The sequence below is a fragment of the Plutella xylostella genome, chromosome 3, assembly GCF_932276165.1.
Source record: "Plutella xylostella chromosome 3, ilPluXylo3.1, whole genome shotgun sequence".
In the NCBI taxonomy this organism is placed as follows: Eukaryota; Metazoa; Arthropoda; class Insecta; order Lepidoptera; family Plutellidae; genus Plutella; species Plutella xylostella.
In genome coordinates, this window is record NC_063983.1 from 4,851,066 (window position 1) to 4,863,978 (window position 12,913).

Genomic DNA, 12,913 nt, shown 5'->3' on the forward strand with positions numbered 1-12,913 from the left:
TATTAGCCTTATGGGACTACTCTACAATACGGAAAAATAGCTGGAATTTTGCGCATATTCGTGACTTGTTACATCATACATCATATACATAGGTAGAGCCTGTAATTATGAGATAAGTCTCATAGCTACACAAATACACAATACCAGGTCAAAGCAAACACAATTGCTCGTTGCACAAATGAATGCCCTGAGCGGAAATCGAACTCGCAGCCCAGAGCAGAGAGACAGGGAACGCATTATTAAAATAGGTAGGGATTATAATCATGTCATTGAATAATAAGGGTCCACCCAAAAAAAATATGAAATGATGCAAGAAAATGGAATAAGTAATTTAAGTTGTTGACGACGTTGAGAGTTTGCTTCGACCAGCATGTCAATGGTGTATTCTCTCTCTTTGGGAGTTGATAGCTACTTATAATATAAGTAATCTGAAACTTCTGTCGACTGATGAATTGATGATGAATAAGACAATTAAGTTACGTGGGTAGCAACATCATTTATGACTAATGAACTATTTGTTATCATTATCACTAATGGGATTTGCATAACAACACTTTCACGAATTGTTTCTATCCAGATAACGTAGCTATTTTCATTTAAAACTGGTAAATAGAGGTTGATGTACGCATTAGGTATCCGAGTGGTCCTATTTATGTGCCTTAGGTATACTATAAATAACTAAGTAGGCATACTTAGCTTATTTCTATACATACTTACTTTTAATATTCTCGTAAGAGAAGTAGATACTTAGGTACTTATGTTAATTGCTTTGAATTTTCTATGTAGGTACAAGGAACATAAGTAAATACTTCTCTAACGAGAATACCCACGTACAACTAAATGATTATTATTAAGTAGGTACTAATTGAAGATATTCCATATTGCATTTCTTGAGAAGGCATCTGAAAGTATCGTCATACCCATACCTAAATACTTACAATTGATGCACATAGGTAGGTATCGGAACATAGTGGGAGTGATTGCTTTGTGCCTATCTGTCAGATTGCCTTCCCACGACATGAACATCAGTATAATGGGCCCCAGAGCCCCAGCTTACCCACAGAAGTAAGTAAGTACTTAGTTATAATTCTGTGTCCAAACATTTGTACCTACCGCTGCCTACCTAAGTACCTACACCTCCTATCATTAATGTAACTATACTTAAGTAGATTTCTATAGGATTAGTCGACGCGTGTTAGATACTATCCACAATGTTAGAAGGGTCGGGTCAAGTCAGTAGGACGGTGAAACATCACTTTTGAACCAGTTTAAGACTGCTGATAAAGGGACACCTATCTAAATGTGTATACTATGCCCACAAGCCGCTTATAGGCATTTAACAATTACTTATAAGGGTTATTCGTGCTATTTTAAACCCAATGTTAACGTTAAAAATGGAACATACTAGTCTGTAATCGCTACAAAGATGTCCAGCGCACAGCAGACACAGAGTGGCTATTATCTAAAACCGAGCGAAGGAAAAATAAAAATAAAGCATTGCTGGCCAGCGATAAGACGGCGGGGTCACGTCGCCGTGTCACGCCGATAGTGGGCAACATGGCCGGCGCAGTAGCTCCTCGCTCGCGTCTCCTCTCGCACGGCTCCGCCAGAAACTACTTCTCACTTCCTCCACCACACCAGTTCCTCAGTTTGATGGTGCTGTTCGAAACTCGCAAAAGCAGCAGCAACCCTCGTCGAGGCCCCTCCGCCTCCACCATCCTGGACTACGCATTTGCGCTCGACGAGATATTCTTCAATCTGTGCAAAGGTAGGCTGCCAGACGTTTTTAATTAGGTGTTTTTTTGAGTTTATCGCCGCAGCTCTAGATAAAGGTTGTTGGTCGTAGTATCAATATTTCGTGTTAACCTACATCTGACTAATTATATAGAAGTCTCTAGTCTCTTTGTTTGGTATCTAATAAGTCACATCTAAATCTATAAGTTCATATCATTGTTTTTATTTTTGTTTAAATGTGATTCTGTAGGTAGCCCTTAGTTGGTACCTACAAACAACAATGACTGTGGCCAGTTTACTTACAGCATAATACAGTCTCCCTAACACAAACTCCAATAATCTGCTTCTCCAGGTTGCGTCGCTGCCGCCATGTCTTGCGTCCCGCCCTCCGCCTTCTCCGCCGGCCGCATCAGGGAGGCCACCCGCGACATGAAGTCACCACCAGGGAAAAGTACCACGGAATCTCCAATCAAGTACTTCCATACAAAATGTAAAATTACTTTATTACTTCGATCCTGATAACCCCGCGACGCACACGATAACTAACAGTACAAAGGCTAGATTAGAAACAGTAGAAATTACCTACACACTAATGAACGTATGTCTACTTTGTTGATGTTATACAATACAATGATGAAGATACTCTACTTAGTCGCATTCGTAGGTAATTAGTAGCAACTATACCCTCTTATAACTGTAGGTAGGTACACATAGCTACAACCTTCCACTGTAGGTACTTAGATTTGTTAATTGGATGAAGTATTGGTCAAAACCCATCTACCTATAAACATCAAGTGCAGCACCAATAGCCTAGGTTCGATTCCCGGGTCGAATTATTTATTTCTATCAAAAAGTTTTTTTAACAACCAAAATGTGGAACTGAACGTCGATCACAGAAAACGTTAATCATTTCAAGCTCGTAACGAGGGCTGTTACTTCTTTATCATATTAACTATCTAATGTTTCTTTCTGCAGTCATGGAGCTATCCCCGCTGAAGTACAACAGTAAGCTGATGAACAGCATCTGGGGCTTCTACAACCGGTACTCGCCGCACAACGTGAAGAAGGTCAGCGAGCCCGGAGCCCCCTCGGGGGAGATGCAGCCGTAAGTGCTTCAGTTATAGTCAGTTATTGGAGTAGAATGTAAAAAAATAGGAAACTAATTGAAACAAGATCCGTACCTAAGTCGTGACGTCGTGCGTCGTGTGGGGACGTGATGGGTTGTGCTTCTTGTGATGATGATGATGATGAGGAAAGAAATAGGTGACTGGTGACGAAGATGTAAATGCGTGGCCTGCTTGGCATGGCAGTGACCACACACATCACAAGATTAATAATTAACGATTAAGATTGTTAGAAAATAAAGATGCACCGTCGGCTAGCGTGATAGCTCGTAGACAGTGCACCCTCATAATGACTAGTACAGTATGGGGCAAAGAAACCTTACCTGTGGCAGTCCTACCTTATATTTACATATAACTACAGTGATGTATTTTTAAAATAGCCCTCCAGTACGCGAATCACGACTTATCTGAGTGATTGGGGGACCGAACGGGGGCAGTGCAAATAAAGTGCACCTGCTATACAACTTGTAGTAATACCTAACTATTGTTAACAATGACTAACAGAGCAAAACGTCTAAAATTCCAGATCTGCTGCAATCTCCCCGAACAAGAGCGAGCCCGTCCTGAACCTCCCGCCCCATCTCGACAACATGTGGGCTTCCATCAAGGTGTCTCAGTCCCACTAGGTTGATGCTACATCAAGCGCCACGAGTGTGATGCTACCACCCCACTTGTCTTTTCGTATGTGCCGACACTACCGAGAGAGATCAGTATATTCGCCAAAAATATTGCCGAATTTGCTAACATTTTTGGTATTTGGCAAATACAGCAAACATCCAATCACAAATAGGTACGAATAGCCAAGTGTGGTACGGTCAGGTGCAGAGAAACCTGACCCCCATCTCATAGTTACAATGTTTCTGAGGGGGTCAGGTTTTTCTGCCCCTTACTGTACCAGCATCAAACTCGCGACGGCTTTATGTAGTATCAAAACCGGGGGCCACATGCCTGTATATTATTTTTAGCACATGTATTGTGATTCGTGATAAATAATATATTGAAAAATTTATAAGACATTAAATTTGGCCAGCTAGTTATTTGTGTACCAATAGGGGCCTTAATAAAATTGGATACTCATTTTAGATTTACGGAGATTATGAGGATAAAAGATACCTTAGGTATAAGATTTGAATAAATATATTAGTTAGGTACTATAAATGTGTACTAATTCGAATTTTGCTTTTCTTATATTGATAATGATAATTAAACAAAAACATGAATTAAAATTGTTTTATTTTTCCAAAAATATCACAGTAAATCTATGCAATGCCTAATCATAATTAATTAACTATATTTACCTACCTACTACGAAATTCGGCTATGAACATTTGAAATAGCATATTTTAAATAATTACATTACTATTAAATAAATTTATAGTTTAAACCAGCTGATCATTTAAACTTCACCAAATCTTTAGTGTTGTGAAATACCTATCTTCATCAATGTTGATTCTAATTAAAATTATTGTACCTAATAAGTACACCCATATTAAGTTATGTGTTGGCTACATCCCTCCCCTCACTACTCAATAGTGCCAAAGCTGCAAACCAAAATTACTTTTTAATTGAAGTTTAAATAATTTAATTTTAAAAATTTTGGTTATTTCTAAATCATGATTATGTAGATTGAAGGTAGAGCTTGAACTTGAGGGCAGGGGTTGATTTGAGGGGTACTTGGTCACATATTATTATTATGTATATGAGACAGCAAGTGAATGTGACTTTACAACTAAACTAATACATTTAAAACAATTTAAAATGCTTGTGTGACTATGGATGTTCTCTATTTTTTTGCAAAGTTGACAATAAAGTTAAAGACTGTCTATTAGAAAATAATAACTTTTTTGTTGTAGTTTTAAACAGAAAGTATGATAAAATAACAATTATTGATGGTTCAAATCTTTGGTGTACAGACACAACCCTAGCTTGTTATGGGTTTTGTTACCTTTGTTTAAAAACTCTTATCCACTAAGCAACATGTATTGCAGTACAACATCTTGATTCAAAGGCAATAAGCCATTTTGTTCAGTATTTAAACAGCTGAATGACTAAAATAATAATATTATTTTGGAACTTTTTCAGTTTTGTATAACATCAACCTGTTGCCTAGAGAATAAAAGTCTATATGTATAAAAACTTCATTCAGTCATGTCCAGTCCTATTCTATAGATACAACGCCAGGGCCATAATTTAATCTATTTTTATTGAAAAACTAGCTCCACAAGAACACCCTAAATCAGCATTTGGATTCTGGACTACCCTGAATGCTGAGCGTATCAGTTCTGTATGATAGTCGATCTGAGCACCCTTAATGTACTCCAGTGAAGTTTCATCCACCACAACTTTGACACCGTCGCGCTGAAATACTCTGAAATTAAATTATAATTCACATTAGATTCTTATCTACATAAACAATAATTAAGTATTACATATTACAAATCAAAATATCAAAACAAATATGAATCAAATCCACAATGTATGCTTTGCTTAGGATGAATGATAAAATAAAATGGATGGATGAAGTTCGTTTATTGTAGTTTCCCGTACGGCAACAGATATGCTGATCCAGTGAGGATCGTGTGGTGAAAACCAGGTAAATCATAACAATACCAGACAGTACTGACCTATCATCTTCCACGATTTTATCATCCAAATCAAATTTGTACTGGAATCCCGAACATCCTCCGCTCTCTACGGCAAGTCGTAGAAATGAATTTTTATCATCTTTACATAATTTTTTTAGTTGCTGCACACAGGTATCACTTATCGAAATTCCTTCACCATTAGACACCGCCTTTGCAACATTTTGAGTAGAATACAATAAACTCTTCCTGAAACAGTAGTTGGAGCTTATTCGGGCTATTTTATTAGCTGATCGAAACATTTTTAATATGTGTTTTTGTATTTTAATCGGATCGGAGGAGTAAATATATATTTCTACGTAAAATTTTGGACAGCAAACGTCAAAATACTCAAAATATGACAATGACAACCCAACACAACTGTCAATGTCAAGTGTCACTGTCAACGCAAAAATTATGAAATCATAAATTTTGCTCTGTGTCTCCATGAAGTCCAAGCTGCACTTCAGTGTTCTGAGGGTTGATACATTTTTGAGTTCCGTAGTTCAATAATTTGCAAAAACGGAACACTTTTAGGGTCACCCTTCACAGCTTCAAGTCACTATGAATAACGAAGCCTAATCTTTTGTCCAAGACATGCCAGCCCAGTGGGTCACCCGTCGATCAGCCCAGCCATGAGCCGTGAAAACATAGAGACGGTTGGTCGGTTAGTATGGCAATCAACGATATTTAAATACGTAGGTACTTACGTTCTGAGTCCGCGTTGTTATTTATTTCAATGCAAAAAAATATATGGTTGTGGACAAAGCACAACTGTAAGTACAGTCAGCTGCATGAGTAACTAGCTATACACTTTTGTACCTTGTCAATCTGAAGCCGCCTATCTTGACGGTCCGTCAGTTTGAAGCATGTTTGAAGTGTACCTATAGCTTTGGTATAAGTAGCTACTTTTGCAGCTGACCGTACTTATCAAGTTTTTCGGATCTAATTAGCCCAACAATAGAATAGAATGGATATTCTTTATTTGTACACTAAAACATGGTCAAAAATTACAAAAAACTTAATCTAACTCATGTGTACAAATGGCAGCCTTATCGCTTAAAGCGATTTCATCTCAGTGATATCCATTTATCTCTGCAAAAGATTCAATATGAATTAAAGTATTTAGATGCTAATAAAGGACCTGGTCCAGATGGCCTCCCTGCCATATTCCTAAAGAATACTTCTGGAAGCGTCTGCACTCCTCTTTACATTATTTACAACAAATGCTTGAGGGAGGGAACCTGTCCGGCTTTGTGGAAAATGTCGAACATTGTTCCCGTGCATAAGAGTGGTAGCAGAAGTGAAGTAGATAAATATCGACCTATATCTATCATGTCAGCCTTGTCAAAGCTCCTGGAAAGACTCATACATTCTGTAATCTATCCGGCTCTCCATAAGATCATACTGCCCGAACAGCATGGTTTCGTCAAAAAGCGTTCAACAACTACTAACCTTATGTTATTTAGTTCGTTTATTTTTGAAAGTATCGATAATCGAGAGCAGGTGGATGCTGTTTATACGGATTTTCAGAAGGCCTTTGATAAGGTTGACCATGTTCTCCTTCTAAATAAGCTAGCGTATAACGGAATTAGAGGTAATCTTCTACGATGGTTCTGCTCATATATCTCGAATCGAAGCCAGAGAGTTGTGGTCAACGGATTTGCCTCCAATTCTGTACGAGTAACATCAGGAGTTCCCCAGGGCTCTATCTTAGGGCCGTTACTCTTCGTAATTTTTATAAATGATATAAAAAAATGTTTTCTAAATACGAAATTCTTACTGTATGCGGATGACCTTAAAATTTATAAAACAATTCACAGCATTGCAGACTGCAATCTGTTTCAAGATGATCTCGACCGCTTTTCTAATTATTGCATCACAAATAAATTACATCTTAGCCTTTCTAAGTGTAATACAATAATATTTACCAAAAATAAAAATATAACTCGCTTCACTTACACTCTCTGTGAGGCCCCCTTGCGAGAAGTTACTACGGTGCGCGATCTGGGTGTTACCCTTGACTCTAAATTTAAACTCGACCAGCATATAGAACAAATCGTCAGTAAGGCCTTCCAAATGTATGGTTTTGTCATGAGAGCAGCTGTAGACTTTAAGCGACCTTCAACATACCTACATCTTTATAAAACAATTATTAGACCACAACTTGAATACGCTGTGCCCATTTGGAATCCTTACTTCAAAAAATATATAAATATGATTGAAAGAGTTCAGCGTAAATTCCTTCGTTCAGTACACTTTAAATTTTTCAAATTCTCCCTCAGTTATCCTCAGTTACTAGAAAAATACAAAATTCTCTCTCTTCAGTCCCGACGCCAACTTTTGGAAGCCATGACTTTGTACGGAATCTGCCACAACAAAAGAGGATGGGCAAAAATATATGGGAGCTGGGACCACCCTCCAATAGCAGTAAGACTAACGTCGTTGGATAGGTCTTGTCAATAGGAATAACTTTTGCTTTGACAGCTTTGTTGTCACAGTTGTCCGTTCAGAGATATATGACTTATAAGTTCCGATACTCGTCAGTTCATCTTACTGCTATTGGAGGCTGGACCACCCTCTAAAAGCAGTAAGACTAACATCGTTGGATAGGTCTTGTCAATAGGAATAACTTTTGCTTTGACAGCTTTGTTGTCACAGTTGTCCGTTCAGAGATATATGACTTATATAAGTTCCGATACTCGTCAGTTCATCTTACAGCTATTGGAGGCTGGACCACCCTCCAATAGCAGTAAGACTAACGTCGTTGGATAGGTCTAGTCAATAGGAATAACTTTTGCTTTGACAGCTTTGTTGTCACAGTTGTCCGTTCAGAGATATATGACTTATAAGTTCCGATACTCGTCAGTACATCTTACTGCTATTGGAGGCAGAATACACCTCCACCGCTGCCCTTTTTGTTTTTTATCGTCAGTTATTGTTATCCAATATGCCCAGATCTCGTCTGATAGTGTAGATAGTGTAATTATAATAATAAATAATTAAAGAATCACCAGTGCTATATTTTTCTTCCCAAGAAAATATTTAATTAACCCCCTATCGGAACTTATATGTCATATATCTCTGAACGGACGACTGTGACAACAAAGCTGTCAAAGCAGAAGTCATTCCTATTGACAAGACCTATCCAACGATGTTAGTCTTACTGCTATTGGAGGGTGGTCCAGCCTCCAATAGCAGTAAGATGAACTGACGAGTATCGGAACTTATAAGTCATATATCTCTGAACGGACAACTGTGACAACAAAGCTGTCATAGCAAAAGTTATTCCTATTGACAAGACCTATCCAACGATGTTAGTCTTAATGCTATTGGAGGGTGGTCCCAATCTGCCCATTGTCATTTGATTGCAATCAGTTAACTAACAGTCTATGCTACTTAGTACCAAGAACCGTTCACCGTCGTGCTGTGCGCGTGCGACGATTGTTTGCCATGAGGACCAATCGCACCATTTCTGGTTCACGATCTCCCCTGTATCGCCTGGTTGAAACCTATAATGGAACTTTTGTGGACGTGGATATTTTTGCCCTTTCACCATCCTGCTTTAAAAACCATTGCACTCGTGTACTTATTTCTAATCAACAGTGTTTGTAAATGATTTCTTGTTCTCTTTCTTCTTGTTCTTGTTCTGATGTTTACACAAAATCCACATTATGTTTATAAATAGTGATTTATTTTTATTTTATGCACTGTTTGTAAGTGTGTGTTTATTTATTTGGTTTTGTATTTACTGATTTATGTTTAATGCTATCCTAAGTATATTCTTATAGCGTATCCTCTTTTATAAATATTGATTCTTTGTAACCTGTGGACATTGTCGTGGGTTGTACATTTATGTAAGTTTTTAAATTTAACACAATGTATTACACTTTAATGTATAACTGTTTATTGTCCCTAATAAAGTAAAATAAAATAAAATAAAGATTTCTTCCAGGCAACCTTATTAATATTATTATGTAAAAAAAAGGTTTTATTTAAAAATATACATATAATTACGCAGATGCCCAGATGGGATTTTTATTTTTCTGGTGTCCCATGTGACCTCCTCTATCGCCGTCGTCGCCGCCCAGCTACGGACAACCTGTTAGTATGTTCCTTTTTAAATAACACGGGGATGTAAAGAAAGAAATCGTCCAAGTGCGAGTTGGACTCGCGCACTGAAGTTTCCGTATAACTACTTACCTGAGATAATTTTCCTTGTGTCATTACGTACAAGTTTGAGAGTTTATCGTATTTTTTTATCGTTTTCTTACAGGCAACCCCCTTATTCATAAAAAAGTTACTAACAAATTGTTCTCTGTCAGTAGGGATGTCGAAAGTGCAAAAAAATATCGATATTTCGATATATCGATATTTTCTTTTATATCGTTACTGAAATCGATATATCGAAAAAAAAATATCGATATATCGATATATCGGTAGCTTTATAGGAATAAATTCTTGTGAAATCAAATAATATGGATTTATTAAAAAACACTATTTTTTAACTGTCACTTTGTGCCAATGTCGTTTATTTACACTCTCGCTCGGTACGCGGTTGCGAGCTAGTATCGCCGCATTGCGTTGTGACGCCAACAAAAGGGTATTGTTAATGAAAAAATATCGATTTTGATATTTTTTCGATACTTGATTATTTATATCGATGTATCGATATATCGGTTTACAATATATCGTCGGAAAATATCGATATATTTATAAAAATATATCGATATATCGATACATCGATATTATTTCGCCATCCCTATGTCAGAGAGTGACAGAACAGAGTCGTGAGCACAAGTTTCGATCCTCCGTTGATCCTCCGTTAACGTTGCGTATCGTCAACTGTCACTGTCAAAATGTAAGGCAAAGTTAGTTCCAAAAGTGAAGTCCAGAGCCTCTAGTACGGGATTTGCTATTTTTGAAAACTAAAAAAGTTTAATCTGCATATAAGTATATATTATCCGTCAAAAATTTCATGATTTTTTCCGCTAGAGGCGCCACTTCGTATGCGAGAAAACGTAAACTTTTATAGTTTTCGCCAAACTATCAAACCTGTACTAGACCTGTAGTAGCTTTTTTATGAATAAGGGGGAAGTATCGCTTCTAGCGGAAACCATCTAGACTAGAACCTTTTGACAGAATCAGATAATGTATGGGTAAAGGGTCTAGTACAGGTTTGATAGTTTGGCGAAAACTATAAAAGTTTACGTTTTCTCGCATACTAAGTGCGCGCCTCTACCGGAAACTATCATGAAACTTTTGACAGATAATGTATGCAGATGACAGGAGAAAACGTAAACTTTTTTGTATTTTGCAAAACTCGTACTAGAGGCTCCTTTTAATTTCTTCATATTATGTAGGTAAGTATAACTAATGTACTTACTACATCCGTGATTTTTTTTCCTATTTTTAGGGCACTTAAGTACATGTAATAAAAATTAGCACTTTGTAGCTTGGATAATATTTCGTACAACAAAAAAATAATAATAACATATATGTATATATATGCTCAAAAATGTTTTGAGCATATACCTACCTAATATTTTTGAAAGACCTATTCAACGATACCCGACACCATCAAAACAGCAGAAAAGAAATGAAACCACAAAAAAAAATATTTTTCACTATTTTATTTTACTATTTTGTTGGGGCCATAAATCTCTATATCTACATATAGCGACGATTATAATAGACTATGGTAACAGACAGACATACGGACAACAAAGTGATCCTATAAGGGTTCCTTTTACCTTTTGAGGTACGGAACCCTAAAAATGAGTGCAAAGGTGTAGACAGGTATTTTTCTTGTGAATTTAAGCCGCGTACATTTATAGCTGTAGCCATGCTGTAGCTGCAAAAGACCTAGGTACTTACCTACTTTAAAACAAATATAAAAAAACCATAATGGATATTTCGTTAAAAATAAGTATATTTTTTTAAACTAAGAGTTGATTAATATTCTTGTTGTATTGCATGGTATCAATATCAATAATAATTATTTTGACAACTTAAACCAAATATATTATTTTGGATTAAACAGATTACATATTATTATTTTTGTTATGCGAATCTTATATATCCCTTGCAACACTGGAACCAATTCGCTATAAGAGCAAGTGAGAAAGAAATACTTTATTATGAAAGAGATAGAAGTTTGTAAGGTAATACTGGCCAGCGGACCCAATTTTCAATACTTTCACAGAGGAATATTTTAAATAAACTGTTGTGTTAATGCAATTTTAAGAAATTAAGCTCTTTTAGTAATTTTAAATAGGTTTTATAACTAATCTATCTTCATATTTGATAGAATCATGGCAAAATTGATTAATTCATGAAGAATAAAAATTAGGGTTGCAGGTGTTGCAGTGAGAAAGTCAATACCGATGTATGTTTTAGTAATACAATATTCAATAAAATCAAAATTTCTTTAAAGATTTCAATAACTTTACTTGAAAGTTACGATTACAACGCAATTTTGGTCTGGGCACCCCATTCCACTTTGCGCGGCAGCGGTCAGAAGGCGGGGCTTATCGGCTAACTCGCGTCGAAGCTGGCTTCACTGTCAATTCGAGAGCAAAGCGAAAAGTACGCTCGCGTCTGCAACATACGTGGTGTGTTTACAGTGGATTTTGTGATCGTTTTCGAATGCAGTGATGTGAAAATTTGTGTTGTTTTTGAAAAGTGCTAATACTTGTGAAGCAGACATTGTTTGTGATGTGTTTTAGAGTGTTAAACCAAAATGTGTAAACCGACGATTTCTGCAAAATTGTTTTTTGCCACGTAGTGACGCGAGCGGGTAAATGATTCCTAATGTGGAGCTCGGAGCAAGATGGTTAGAGAGACTCGGCATCTGTGGGTTGGAAACTTACCCGATAACATTCGCGAGGATCGAATAAGGGAGCACTTCAAACGGTAAAACTGCATCCATTCTTTTATTTACTTTCAGCTACCTACTCATAGATGTACACAAAGAGATGTAACATGCCTCATTTATGCCTTTTGATGAATGCTGTGGTTTTCCTTGTTTTTTACTGTTGTAGAAGACGAAGCCATATTATACCTACTTACTTACAACTTTGCTAGTTACGTGAACGTTATGTATTGGCGCGAATTATCATGATAAAGTTTCGGGACTCCACTATCTATTGTTTGGAGCATAATGGGACCCGTGTTCCATAAAAAATACAAAGTAATGTTAGGGTAACGTCGGAGCCGGGTGAACCGACCGGCAAGTCAATGGCGGCAGTGTGGTGGTGCGGGAGCGGCAACGTCGCGCGGCGCTGCGACCGCCCGACCCGCCAGCCACTCCGCGTCGCTTTCTACTCGTGGAGAAATAAATAAACCGCTCATTTGTATTTCATGTTTATGGCAATCAACCACTTTTTCTATTGCAGTAATATTTGGCAAATATTCTTCGTTTTCACCGTGGAA

At 37.1% G+C, this 12,913-nt stretch overlaps 3 protein-coding genes across 5 annotated transcripts in view; 2 read left to right on the top strand and 1 right to left on the bottom strand.

The window, feature by feature from the left end:
* The first annotated feature begins 1,490 nt into the window (after positions 1-1,490).
* Positions 1,491-4,078, top strand: LOC119693496. Its single transcript, XM_038117191.2, has 4 exons — positions 1,491-1,768; positions 2,087-2,224; positions 2,710-2,839; positions 3,385-4,078. Exons 1-4 carry the CDS (start codon positions 1,558-1,560, stop codon positions 3,482-3,484), a joined length of 579 nt encoding a protein of 192 aa, XP_037973119.1. The 5' UTR covers positions 1,491-1,557; the 3' UTR covers positions 3,485-4,078.
* Positions 4,079-5,042: 964 nt separating this feature from the next.
* Positions 5,043-5,838, bottom strand: LOC119693498 (iron-sulfur cluster assembly 2 homolog, mitochondrial). The gene is made up of 2 exons (XM_038117192.2): positions 5,483-5,838; positions 5,043-5,226 (listed from the first exon to the last, which is right to left on the bottom strand). Exons 1-2 carry the CDS (start codon positions 5,740-5,742, stop codon positions 5,049-5,051), a joined length of 438 nt encoding a protein of 145 aa, XP_037973120.2. The 5' UTR covers positions 5,743-5,838; the 3' UTR covers positions 5,043-5,048.
* Positions 5,839-12,026: 6,188 nt separating this feature from the next.
* Positions 12,027-12,913, top strand: part of LOC105396132 (protein split ends) — an 87,307-nt gene continuing 86,420 nt past the window's right edge. For all 3 annotated transcript variants that reach the window (XM_038117183.2, XM_038117185.2, XM_038117186.2), the window contains exon 1: positions 12,027-12,394. In XM_038117183.2, coding sequence (XP_037973111.2) covers positions 12,312-12,394 — 83 coding nt within the window. In that variant the 5' untranslated portion in view covers positions 12,027-12,311. The remainder of the gene's footprint in view (positions 12,395-12,913) is intronic.